General features: G+C 44.1%; 2 protein-coding genes across 2 annotated transcripts; both read right to left on the reverse strand.

The window, feature by feature from the left end:
• Nucleotides 1-2,795: 2,795 nt before the first annotated feature.
• On the reverse strand, nucleotides 2,796-3,836 carry LOC130481860 (mas-related G-protein coupled receptor member H-like). Its single transcript, XM_056854645.1, has 2 exons — nucleotides 3,042-3,836; nucleotides 2,796-2,999 (listed from the first exon to the last, which is right to left on the reverse strand). The coding sequence occupies exons 1-2, from the start codon at nucleotides 3,834-3,836 to the stop codon at nucleotides 2,796-2,798; spliced, it is 999 nt and encodes a 332-aa protein (XP_056710623.1).
• Nucleotides 3,837-11,844: 8,008 nt separating this feature from the next.
• Nucleotides 11,845-12,921, reverse strand: LOC130481861 (mas-related G-protein coupled receptor member H-like). Its single transcript, XM_056854646.1, has 2 exons — nucleotides 12,106-12,921; nucleotides 11,845-12,048 (listed from the first exon to the last, which is right to left on the reverse strand). The coding sequence occupies exons 1-2, from the start codon at nucleotides 12,919-12,921 to the stop codon at nucleotides 11,845-11,847; spliced, it is 1,020 nt and encodes a 339-aa protein (XP_056710624.1).
• Between the last annotated feature and the right edge of the window lie 816 nt (nucleotides 12,922-13,737).

The raw sequence follows: 13,737 nt of genomic DNA on the forward strand, positions 1-13,737 counted from the left end.
TAGATTTCCCTTTGCACAAGAAGTAGTTTGGATATCAATTATATTGTTCACTGTGTGAAACATACCTTTTGGGGCACAGCTCTGGTAGTGCTCTTTGGACTGTCAGCGGTTAGTGAATGATTTGTGTGTCCCAGGTGTGATGCTCTGGCAGGGCTAGAGTTGCCAGGTCTCTGGTTATAGGAGGAGAACTCCTGGTGGCAACTCCCTGCCTAGGGTCGCCAACCTCCAGGCATGGGTTACTTAAGTGAAATAGGGTGACTTTTGCTGAGCTAACAGAAGTTTAGGGAAACAAACAGCACGTGGGCTCAATTCAAATATACAGTATATTACTGCAGTTAATATTCATAATAAACACAAACAAGTAGAAGAAACAATATGTGTTATTAGTCACACCAGAAAATCAACAGAAGAAGTGATAAGCAAACAAGATGTTGAAGGCACATCCATCAAGGTCACACAAAGCAAAATAGTTTCAAAAAGCAAGTCCAACCAAAGGCTTAAAAAACAAAAGCTACAGTCCTTGTGAAAAGGAGAGATCTAGAGCTATAATCCATCTGTAAGGAAACTAAAAGGCGGCAAGAGCTTGTCTGTAAGGTTACTCACGAGGCGGTGAAAGCTGCAAGCCGGGTCCGTAAATTTACTCACAAAGAGACATGGGTTGTGAGCCGTGTCTGTAAGGTTACTCACGAGGCGGCAAGAGCCGGGCCTGGCAGGGAGGCTGAAACGTTTGGAAGTCACTCTCAACGTGGTGCAGCGGTTTAGGAAGGACACGGACGGCAAAGGGTTTGTAGACCGGGACGCCCAGGATAGTGATGAACTGTAGAACAAAATCTCCCGGCTGGAGAAAAATGGTAGGGACGGGACATTCCCGGTCACCGTGGATTGCACCAAAGGAAATGAAAAGAAGAACACAGGAAACGTGAAGCCCAACTGACGCTACCTCTAGGTTGGTAGGCGTTTCGATACTTCTTCAGTAAGTTGGACTTCCTTCTATATTTTATGATTTATAAGGGCGAATTTGCCCCAAAAATGCTGTTTGGGCACAAAGCCTCAAAAATGCTGTTTGGGCATGAAGCCTCTCTCGTGCCGAGACAGGTCCTTACAACTTTTAACAGACATCTCCTTGAGAGGAAGAGATAGCAAGATAAGCACGTTTGTTCGGTTTGATAACCGGAGGCTTCTAGACTCACATGATGCAGCTAAATACAGGACAGGAAAGGGGAGAAAGTAAGAAATGCTAAGACTTGAAGAACGGGTAAGGTTTATTTACTCCTGCAGACCTGATAGACCAGGGGTGTCAAACTCAATTGTTACAAGGGCCAGATATGACATCAATGTCACTTGGTCAGGCCGGGCCATGCCTCCCCAGCTCAGATTGGGGGAGGGGGCTGCCTCGCGGGCTGGATAAGAGCTCTCAAGGGGCTGGATCCGGACCTCGGGCCTTATGTTTGACCCCCCTGCACTAGACAGTCACTGGAAGATAGGAAAGGTTGCATTTCCCAATTATTTGCATCCATTTCCAGGTCTTAAATGCCTAACAAAAAAATAAGTAGAGAAAAAGAAATAAAACAAAGGCCAGGACACTTAGGTAAACTGCCATGATGTAATTCTTTCATATTGAGTGGAGCTAGGGTTTCCAGGCCCCTCTTCGCCACCGGCGGGTGGTTTGGGGGGCGGAGCCTGAGGAGGGCGGGGTTTGGGGAGGGGAGGGACTTCAAGCGGCCGTTTTCTCCAGGTGAAGTGATCCCTATTGACCAGAGATCAGTTGTAATAGCTGGAGATCACCAGCTAGTACCTGGAGGTTGGCAAACCTCAATGGAGCTAACCTGTTAACCCCTGAACACACTGATGCATCTGCATTTCTCTGTGTGTGGGCAAGAGCAGAGTCGATACTTCCCGTAATACACAGAAAATACATGTTCAGTGATTCAGAGAAGGAGACACTGCTACTCAGGGTCCACCTGCACATGACGAAGTCTTTGTGTTAGCTGGGGAACCACATGAAGATTTTGCATCACACATGCACTGACCCAGAATGGGAACACCATACAATAGCTGGATTACTAGTTTATCCTTAAATACATGTTATGGCCACAGGGACATGTTGACCACCATTAACGCTGAAAAAGTAGTGCAACTGGCCAAGTTAAGTGTATATTTTCATTGGATTGACCACTGTAATTATGTTGAATATTTACTCCCAAATATCTAGGGTTGCCACTGCCAGGTCCCCACCTACCTTGGCCGGGAGCTTCGTATGGGAGGGGCTGGGTGGAGGGATTCCTGCACACTCCCGATTCCACTTCGTTTCCTAGCCCTATTGTGCATGGGCTCTGTGGAGCGCGTGCGCAGCAAGGCTAGCAGGAAGGCTCCAGCTTCCCTTTCCACTCTGCAAGCCCGATCGGGACCAATCAGGCTTGCAGTGTGGAAAGGGAGGCTGGAGCCTCCAAAGCCCCACTGCGTGCACGCTCTGAGAGATCAGAATGCACGCACAGCAGGGCTAGGAGGAAGGCTCCAGCCTGCCTTTCCATGCTGCAAGACAGATCGGGTTGAGAAGTCCCTGGAGATTTGGGGATGGAGCCTGGGGAGGGTGGCGTTTGGGGAGGCGAGGGAGCTCAGTAGGGTATAATGCCTAGAGTCCACCCACCAAAGCAGCCATTTTCTCCATGGTAACTGACCTCTGCAGCCTGGAGATCAGTTGTAATTTCAGGATATCTCCAGGCCCCACCTGGATTTTTATGACAGTACATATATACATACACACTTTACAAAAGTCCAGAAAATTTAAGAATTTATCAAAACTCGGTTTCAGCTTGAAGTCCTTCTTGCCCTCTGCATTTATCTTCCTCCTTAAAAACCCTCTGGAAGGCGACTTTCATGGAAAACCTAAATCGGCCCTTCTTCTTTCTCCCCACTAAGAAATATATCAATGGGTTAACACTGCAGTTGAGAACCGTACATACAAAAGCAGCCATGGCAGGAATTATAATCATACGTATCTTAGAAAATGGCGTTTGGGAAAAATTGAACGGTGATTTGACATCGGTGCCATCCAAAATGTAATAGTAAGTGAGGACATAACAGTAATTCACAGGAGAACCAAACATAAGAAAAAGGAAGAGGGCAAGGAAAATTACCATTAAAAGCTTTCCCCGTTTACGTTGCTGGGATTTAGTGCATATTTTAACAAACAAGATGACAGTGGAGACAGCCATGAGCGGAGTACAAATTGCAACGTTCACAACAAATTCAAGGAGCATGGATTGATTTGCAAGTGTGAGAAGCGTGTCCGATCCACTAAGCAGGAAGGAGAGGACCCATATGAAGACACACACAATACTGGACAAGCGTGGTGGCCGGTGGCATCGATGCCAAACTGGGAAGAGGACAGCCACGCACCTGTCAATGCTGATGGTTGTCAGCAGAAGTTGGTCAGTGATATACAGTGATGAGTATATACAAGCGAATATGTAAAATCCCAAGGGAGACAAGGGATGCACTTCACTACAAAGGGCTATGCTTATAATTATATTTCCCAAAATGCTGCATATGAGGACTCCAATATCAGCAATAGCCAAGTTCAGGATGTAGGTCGTGAAGGGATTCCTCTTCATGCAGAAGCCAAGAAGCCAGATGACGACTCCGTTCCCCACAATTCCAAAAATGCAGGTTAGAAATGTGAAGATGAAGACAACGAAGGCAACAATTACTATAAAATGATAGTCGATCAGTTCCTGGATCCATTCTGGGTTGTACATTGAGCTATTAAAGAAGTCGTCATAAAGTGCTGAGTCAGCATCCTCATAGATATTGGATACCAGACTTGAATTAGTCATGATGCTCATTCTTTGCCCTTGGAAATTCTTGTCACCTCTTGTATATCGGCTCTTGCTAGGATACAAAAGACATGTGTCAACTCAGCTCATGTGACAGGACTGAACATATGAGAGCCAGTGTGGTGTAGTGGTTAAGAGCAGTGGTTCGGAGTGGTGGACTCTGATCTGGTGAACTGGATTTGTTTCCCCACTCCTACACATGAAACCAGCTGGGTGACCTTGGGCAAGTCACACTCTTTCTGCCTCAACTACCTCACAGGGTGCTTGTTGTGGGGAGGGGAAGGGAAGGTGATTTTAAGCCGGTTTGACTCTTCCTTAAGTGGTAGAGAAAGTTAGCATATACAAACCAACTCTTCTTCTTCTTATGACACTTCTAAACCTGTATCACTGGGGTCATGCTTTAAACCTAGCTGAAATTCTGTTACATACTTTATTTAGTATTAAATGACTACAGTCATTTCATTATTGAGGTTTTCCATAAGGTGGATGAACCCTTTCACCTCTGATGCCCTAAAAGAAACCGAAAAGGCAAACTAGTTCAAATGAGAGAGACAACAAAAGCACACCAAAGTGTAAAGAACTGAAGCAATATGTAGTTTGCCATTGCATTGTCTCGATGCCACATGAAATATGTGCATAATATGGAATGAATATATCAAAGAAGCACCCAAAGATTGTTTTCCCAGTTCACTTTTAGCTAAAACGAACTAATGTTAACTTAGCAGTTAACTAATGTTAACTTAGCAGAAATATATTATTTCTTATTCAGTCTCCCTTCCTCACCCATAATGATTGTTTCAAATCCCATGCAATTGTTCTTTTTTTTCCTCTAGAAAAATCACCTCATTCTTTTTTCTTTTTTCTTTATAAACAATCTCTTTCTACCAAAGGTTATTCATTTACCGACATGATGATTGTGAGGGGTCTGGAGATCAAGTCCTATGAGGAAAGGCTGAAGGAGCTGGGTGTGTTTAGCCTGAAGAGGAGAAGACTGAGAGGGGATATGATAACCATCTTCAAGTAGTTGACGGGCTGTTGTATAGACGATGGTGCCAAGTTGTTTTCTGTTGCCCCAAAAGGTCAGAACAGAACCAACAGGTTGAAATTAAATCAAAAGAGTTTCCGTCTAGACATTAGGAAGAATTTTCTAACAGTATGAGTGATTCCTCAGTGGAACAGGCTTCCTCGGGAGGTGGTAAGCTCTCCTTCCCTGGAGGTTATTAAGAAGAGGCTAGATGGCCATCTGTTAGCAATGCTGATTCTATGACCTTAGGCAGATCATGAGAGGGAGGGCATCTTGGCCATCTCCTGGGCTTGGAGTAGGGGACACTGGGGAAGTGTGGAGGGGAGAGGGAGTTGTGAATTTCCTGCATTGTGCAGGGGGTTGGACTAGATGATCCTGATGGTACCCTCCAACTCTATGATTCTATATGAATAACAGGTGTGGCGGGGAAAATTAAGAAAGAAAGAAAGAAAGAAAGAAAGAAAGAAAGAAAGAAAGAAAGAAAGAAAGAAAGAAAGAAAGAAAGAAAGAAAGAAAGAAAGCTCACAAAAGCTCATAATCTGCCAGAAATTTAGTTCATCTTTAATGTGTTACTGGACTCTTGCTCTTTTCTACTGCTATAGACGGACTAACACGGCTAATAAAGCTCATTCTTTATATAAAGTGAGGCCATCAGTCACTATTGTCTGTCTACCTCTGCTACCAATGGTTCTCCCAAGTCTCATGATAGGCCTTTCCAGCCTGGCAGAAGAAAACTTTTTTAAAAACAGATGCAAAGGAATGATCATGGAATCTTCTAAGGGCAAAGATTGTGCGGTCCCTGTGCTACGAACAACTTTCAGTTGAGATCGCCACTTACCTGTAAGTACAGAGCCACGATGGTTAGAAAAGGCCACTGGAAGATGATGACAGCATCATGGTGTCCTATGCTGAAACCGAAGGTGAGAGAAAGACTTGCTGAGTGAAGCTGCACCCATCGAGTCCTGATGAAACAACGTCAATCTTGACAAATTGACCACAAGATAGATAGGAGACCCTATCTGGTGTTTGTGTTCTTCAGCTAGTCATGTAATTTGTTTCCTAAGCATCATATGACAAGAAGGAAATGCCCTTTCATTGGCTGTCAAGATAGTCATCAAGCATGTTGGAATAAGGAAGAAGAAGAAGAGTTGGTTTTTATATGCTGACTTTCTCTACCTTTTAAGGTGACTCAAACCGGCTTACAACCACCTTCCCTTCCTATCTCCGCAAAAGACACCTTGTGAGATAGGTGGGGGCTGAGAAAGTTCCTAGAGAACTGTGACTAGCCCAAGATCACCCAGCTGGCTTCATGAGGAGGGGTGGGGAAACCAACCCGCTTCCCCAGATTAGAGTCTGGCTCTCATGTGGAGGAGTGGGGTACAAAATGGATTTGTCTATACCATCCATGTAGTTCTTTCTCTTTTCTATTCCAGCAGTCCCATTATTAGACCGTTGTAGTGTGGTGGCTGGGCACATATAGCTTCAAAATATATACAATATTTGCAATGCTAATTAAAGTGAATCTCCTGCCTGGAAACTGGCAAGTAGAGTGATTAAAAGTTTTGGTTTCACTGAAGGCTACGCTAGACGGAAGCTAGGCAGATTGGCCAAAGCGCCGTTGCTAAATGTCAACATAGATAAGAACATAAAATATTCTCCTTTTTTGAAATCCTGGTTGGGGGGTGTTTGAGTTCCATTGAGATACTTTATTTTATATGCTTTCAGCATCCTTTTTTATAACTTTCTCACCATATTATGATCAATTAGTTTAACACTGAAATATACAGTATCTATATCTACTCAGCCTTGGCAATATATGTGAAGGTTGGATTTTTTGTTATGAGAATAGTTTTAGATCCTTGAAGAGATGTAGTAAAGATTATTCACAGATTAACCTTCCCATAGAAAAGGTATATAAAGGCTTGACAATTCTAAGGCTTTTAGAAGTCTTAGTCAGACTTCTTGGATAGTATGTTGGTATGTATATGAACCATTAATGTTTTATGATCTGTGTATTCTTTGAAAATTTTGTGAACTAGCCTGTTGTGAACTTGCCTGTATTCTGTTATCCTTGACTGTACACTGTGTTATATTCTGTTATACTCTTATTACTCTTTGAAACTTGCTATTTATTATTTCTGAAGTTCGCAATGAAAAGAATCTTTTAGATTAAAAGAGATTGCCTCGTTGCTTTAGGTAACTATTTCTACCAAGGAAATATACTTCCCAGTGGGGTATAAATCCTATAGATTTAGATACGGATAGCAGTGACTGAGCATCTTCACCCTGATGGTGGCACTGTGCTGATATTGCACTACCAAGATACCACCCGTGCTAGTTAGCAACCCATGGCCATTCTGGAAAGAGGAAATAAGTGGCAAATACTCCCATATAGTGCTCTGGAGTCCTTAGCAACAGTGGCACCTTCCAAAAATGGGGTGGGTCATGCAAACTAGCACCATCTGGTGTGGCTGCAGCCCGCTGGTGCTAGGATATGATGAGAGCCAGTGTGGTGTAGTGGTTAGGTCATTGGACTCTATTCTGGTGAACTGGGTCTGATTCTCCACATAAGCAGTGGACTCTAACCTGGTGAACTGGGTTTGATTCCCCACTCCTCCACATGAGCGGTGGACTCTAATCTGGAGAACCGGGTTGGTTTCCCCACTCCGACACATGAAGCCAGCTGGGTGACCTTGGGCTAGTCACAGCTCTCTTAGAGCTCTCTCTCAGCCCCACCTACCTCACAGGGTGTCTGTTCTGGGGAAGGGAAGGGAAGGGGATTGTAAGTTGGTTTGATTCTTCCTTAAGTGGGAGAGAAAGTCAGCATATAAAAACCAACTCTTCTTCTTCTTCCAATATGTAGATACGCCAAAAAAGGGAATGCATGGCACACAGCTTTCCTGACACCTGGTTTGTACTTCCCCAGTCCCATGCAAGGTGGGGCGGGAGAGGCAGCGGCACCTGGCTCGGCTTGCTCAAGCCCTGCATGAGGGAATATGAACGAGGCAGTGGCGCCTGGCTCGGGCAACCCAAATCCCATGCGAGGGGAGGCATGAGAGGTGGCGGTGCCTGGCTTGGCCCATGTAAAACAAGAGAGGCTGCATCCGGCCCTCCTAAGTCTTGTGTTAGCAGAAGATGTCTGCCCGATCTTTGCATGAGGGGAGGGGAGGGTCACCCGGCCTGCCCAAGCCCCATGTACGACAAGGGAAGTGGCACCCAGGCTGCCCACGGCAAGGCAAGGGGGACTTAGCCGACTAGTTAGGGAGGCTCCCTCTTCCACTCGCTTCCCCTCCTTTGGAGGGGTGAGGCCAGGGCGGGCTGAGTGAAGGGCCCTTTTGAATGGCTTTTCATTCCCCCTCTGAGGTTGCTTGTAGGTCTGTTGGGAGGTCAAAGAAGAGCAAGAAGAAGAGTTGGTTTTTACATGCCGACTTTCTCTACCACTTAAGGGAGACTCAAACCAGCTTACAATCACCTTCCCTTCCCCTCCCCACAACACCCTGTGAGGAAGGTGGGGCTAAGAGAGTTCTTAATAGAACTGTAACTTGCCCAAGGTCACCCAGCTGGCTTCATGTGTAGGAGTGGGGAAACCAACCCAGTTCAGCAGACTAGCCTCTGCAGCTCATGCAGAGGAGTGGGGAATCAAACCCGGTTCTCCAGATCAGAGTCCACAGCTCCAAACCAGTGCTCTTAACCACTACACCATGCTGGTAGGTAGGGTTGCCAGATGCCTCTTGCCAACGGCGGGAGGTTTTTGGGGTGAAGCCAGAGGAGGGTGGGGTTTGGGGAGGAGAGGGACTTCAATACCACAGAGTCCGATTGCCATAGCATCCATTTTCTCCAGGTGAACTGATCTCTATCGGCTGCAGATCAGTCGTAATAGCAGGAGATCTCCAGCTAGTACCTGGAGGTTACTACAATAATGAGAAACACCTGTGCCAGAAATAACTGTGTTGTAGAAAATGGCGGCTATGGTGGATATGAAACGGCCAGGATACGTGCCCGGAATTTAGAAGCACCCCTTGTACAACACTACATAAATGCACACCACTCTGATACAGATCTACTATTTTTTGTTCTTTGGCAGTTTGAGTCCAAACCGTTTCATATCCAGGATGCCAAAAGAATTTTATTACAACAAGAATCTAGACTGATCTATGCCTTTCAAACCTTGATCCCCAAAGGGCTCAATAATGAACTGGATCTTTCTTGTTTTATATAACTTATGCCTGATGTAATCTGTCTCTTTAAAACTTCTTCCGTCATTTTTCCAATGCCATTGGCTGAAGACGGTTTAAAACCCCTCCCTCCCTTTCTTTTCCTTACCGCTGCCATTAAAGATTATACGCTATAGAATTCCTTTAAGACACATTCATTCTTGGTAAGCTTTTGATATATACTGATAAAATGATATATTTTACTTCTGTTATTGTAAGTATAAACAATGTTTGCATGTGTTTTTTCACAGCTGATGGTCTAACGAACAACCGGCTCTCTACAATACGTTTTTAAAGCCACGGTTGTCTTTTTCTTGGAGCTGATGAAAGCCTATTGAAACGTGCACAAAAGACTACTAGCCACACGTTCTCCTTTTCCTTTTTCCTTGTTTTTTACCTTTTTGGACTATTGGGACCGTTGTTGATTCAATTCATGGACTTTAATGACTAACAAGCAAGAAACTAGTTGGGGACGTGAAAGTGTAAATCCTTCCCCCCCCCCCCCGTCTTGGAGTTTGTTCAATGTCATTTGTTGGTTGGTAGTCGGGTTGGACTACAAATTATTTGACGTTTAATTTGCATGATGTAATGCTTATATATTATATATCATTTCGAGTTCATCCCAGTGTGGTTTTTTATTTGTTGAGCCTCCATGCCGCCAGTACCTGGAGGTTGGCAATCCTAAGTTCAGTAAACCCCACTCCTCTTCCATCCTGAGACTCTGCCCAAGAATGCCAACCATATCCCTTACTCCAAGGGGGATATTAAATCACACTAGTTATTAACTGCTGCCACCAGCAAATTTGGGAGTGTAGCCTGCCAGAAAGCTTTGCGCATCTAGCACTCTATATCTGCATTGCCATTTAAAGGCCCTCACTAGTTTCTGCCTTTCCCACTTTGCTCCTCCAAGCTAGTGTGGAGATAATCTATCACACTTGCAAACTTCTGAACAATCGTACTCAAGGGATCGTGAGCTTACCTGCTGTCTCTCCCCTTTTAGACTCTTTGGATGGCAACTCTGAATAGGAATGGTGGGTTTACAGAGATCAGGCTTAGATCATTCAAAATATAAGAGCATTTAATAAACAAAAACAGAGAGTATGATCTGTTGAAAAAATGTGATCTGTTGAAGCATCAAACTGAGCAAGGATACAAAGAAGATGTGAAACCATGCAATCCCCCTACCCTATACTTGGTACTTATTCTGATGTTTAGACGGAAACTCTTTTGATTTAATTTTAACCCGTTGGTTCTGGTCTGATGTTCTGGGGCAACAGAAAACAACTCAGCACCGTCCTCTATATGACAGCCCTTCAAGTACTTGAAGATGGTTATCATATCACCTCTCACTCTTTTCTTCGTCAGGCTCTTCTTCTTTCATGAAGATAGTTTCAGAAGGTAGGTCTGCTGAGTGGAAGATGGCAATTGTCCACTGTCCTGTGCTGGAATGGCAGCGGACTTGCAGATAGAGTTCTCCAGTCCCGACTGTGAAAGCATCTGCTGTCCTCCAAGATCAGTTAAAGTTGTGTAAGACATCCCACTGTTAGCTTGACAATATGAGAAAATGTTCTTATCTTGGACGACAAGATAATCTTCAGCGGAAGAAGAAGGAGACTTTTGCATTATAACGACTATGTCCTAAAAAGGCACCGTGGGACTGGATCTGCTGGCACATATTTCTTTATTACATTAATAGTCTGCCTTTCCATTTCCATTCTCAGTCTCTCCAGCTGTATTAGCATGTGAAATAAAAATGCATACAAAATGTTAGAAGCGTCAGATGGAGCATAAATCATGAAAAAGGTTTGAGAGCAGGGTTGCCAACTCCAGGTTGGGAAGTCCCTGGAGATTTGGGGATGGAGCCTGGGGAGGGTGGGGTTTGGGGAGGCGAGGGAGCTCAGTAGGGTATAATGCCTAGAGTCCACCCTCCAAAGAAGCCATTTTATCCAGGGTAACTGACCTCTGCAGCCTGAAGATCACTTGTAATTTCAGGAGATCTCCAGGCCCCACCTGGATTTTGGCAGCTCAATGACAGCATTACACAACATTATGGTTGACAATTAGGAAATTGAAATTGTTGAAGACTTTCTATTCCTTGGCTCCATCATCATAAGAAAAGGATACTGCAGTCAAGAAATCAGAAGGACATTGAAACTGGGAAGGGCAGCCATGAAGGAGATAGAAAAGATTCTTAAGTGTAAGGCTGTTTCACTGGCCAAGATCAGGTTAATTCATGCCATCGTATTCCCTATTACTATGTATGGGTGTGAGAGCTGGACAATGAAGAAAGCTGATAGGAAGAAAATAGATTCCTCTGAAATGTGGTGTTGGAGGAGAGTGTTACGGATTCCGTGGACTGCCAAAAAAACAAATCAGTGCGTTATAGATCAACTCAAGCCTGAACTGACCCTAGAAGCTGAAATGACTAAACTGAGGCTGTCGTACTTTGATCACATTATGAGAAGACCAGAGTCCCTGGAAAAGACAATCACGCTAGGAAAAGTTGAGGGCAGCAGGAAAAGAGGAAGACCCAACAAGAGATGGATTGAATCAATAAAGGAAGCCACAGCCCTCGATTTGCAAGATCTGAGCAAGGCTGTCAAAGATAGGACATTTTGGAGGACACTGATCCATAGGGTTGCCATGAGTCAGAAGTTAACACACTGTCATGTGTGCACTTAACACACTGTATACTGTCATGTGGGCACTTACCACAAACATGACAGTATACACACACTCTTTACAAAAGTCCAGAACATTTGAGAATTCATCAGAACTCGGTTTCAGCTTGGAGTCCTTCTTGCCCTCTGCAGTTTTCTTCCTCCTTAAAAACCCTCTGGAAGGCGACTTTCATGGAAAGCCTAAATCGACCCTTCTTCTTTCTCCCCACTAAGAAATATATCAATGGGTTAACACTGCAGTTGAGAACCGTACATGCAAAAGCGGCCATTGCAGGAATTATAATCATACGTACCTGGGATAACAGCATAAGAAACGCTGTGAGACTTATTTCTGAGTCACCGAGGCGAACATGGAACAGTGACGTTCCTTCGGTGTCATCCAAAATGTAATAGTAAGTGAGGACATAACAGTAATTCACAGGAGAACCAAACATAAGAAAAAGGAAGAGGGCAAGGAAAATTACCATTAAAAGCTTTCCCCGTTTACGTTGCTGGGATTTAGTGCATATTTTAACAAACAAGACGACAGTGGAGACAGCCATGAGCGGAGTACAAATTGCAACGTTCACAACAAATTCAAGGAGCATGGATTGATTTGCAAGTGTGAGAAGCATGTCCGATCCACTAAGCAGGAAGGAGAGGACCCATATGAAGACACACACAATACCGGACAAGCGTGGTGGCCGGTGGCATCGATGCCAAACTGGGAAGAGGACAGCCACGCACCTGTCGACGCTGATGGCTGTCAGCAGAAGTTGATCAGTGATATAGAGTAATGAGTATGCACAAGCGAATATGTAAAATCCCAAGGGAGAAAAGGGATGCATGTCACTACAAAGGGCTATGCTGATAATTATAGATCCCAAAATGCTGCATATGAGGACTCCAATATCAGCAATAGCCAAGTTCAGGATGTAGGTCGTGAAGGGATTCCTCTTCATGCAGAAGCCAAGAAGCCAGATGACGACTCCGTTCCCCACAATTCCAAAAAGGCAGGTTAGAAATGCGAAGATGAAGATAATGAAGGCAACAATTAGTATAAAATGATAGTTGAAGATCAGTTCATGGATCCATTCTGGGTTGTACATTGAGCTATTAAAGAAGTCGTCATAAAGTGCTGAGTCAGCATCCTCATAGATATTGGATACCAGACTTGAATTAGTCATGATGCTCATTCTTTGCCCTTGGAAATTCTTGTCACCTCTTGTATGTCGGCTCTTGCTAGGATACAATAGACATGTGTCAACTCAGCTCATGTGACAGGACTGAACATATGAGAGTCAGTGTGGTGTAGTGGTTAAGAGCAGTGGTTCAGAGTGGTGGACTCTGATCTGGTGAACTGGGTTTGTTTCCCCACTCCTACACATGAAACCAGCTGGGTGACCCTGGGCTAGTCACACTCTCTCAGCCCAACCTACCTCACCGAGAGTCTGTTGTAGGGAGGGGAAGGGAAGGTGATTTTAAGCCGGTTTGACTCTTCCTTAAGTGGTAGAGAAAGTCAGCATATAAAAACCAACTCTTCTTCTTCATATGACACTTCTCAACCTGTATCACTGGGGTCATGCTTTAAACCTAGCTGACAGTCATTTCATTATCGAGGTTTTCCATAAGGTGGATGAATCCTTTCACCTCTGATGCCCTAAAAGAAACCAAAAAGGCAAACTAGTTCAAATGAGAGAGACAACAAAAGCACACCAAAGTGTAAAGAACTGAAGCAATATGTAGTTTGCCATTGCATTGTCTCAATGCCACATGAAATATGTGCATAATATGGAATGAATATATCAAAGAAGCACCCAAAGATTGTTTTCCCAGTTCACTTTTAGCTAAAATGAACTGTAATGTTAACTTAGCAGAAATATATTATTTCTTATTCAGTCTCCCTTCCTCACCCATAATGATTGTTTCAAATCCCATGCCATTGTTCTTTTTTTCTTTTTCTAGAAATATCACCTCATTCTTTTTTTGATAAACAACCTCTT

Source organism: Euleptes europaea, chromosome 8 (genome assembly GCF_029931775.1).
Source record: "Euleptes europaea isolate rEulEur1 chromosome 8, rEulEur1.hap1, whole genome shotgun sequence".
NCBI classification, from domain to species: domain Eukaryota; kingdom Metazoa; phylum Chordata; class Lepidosauria; order Squamata; family Sphaerodactylidae; genus Euleptes; species Euleptes europaea.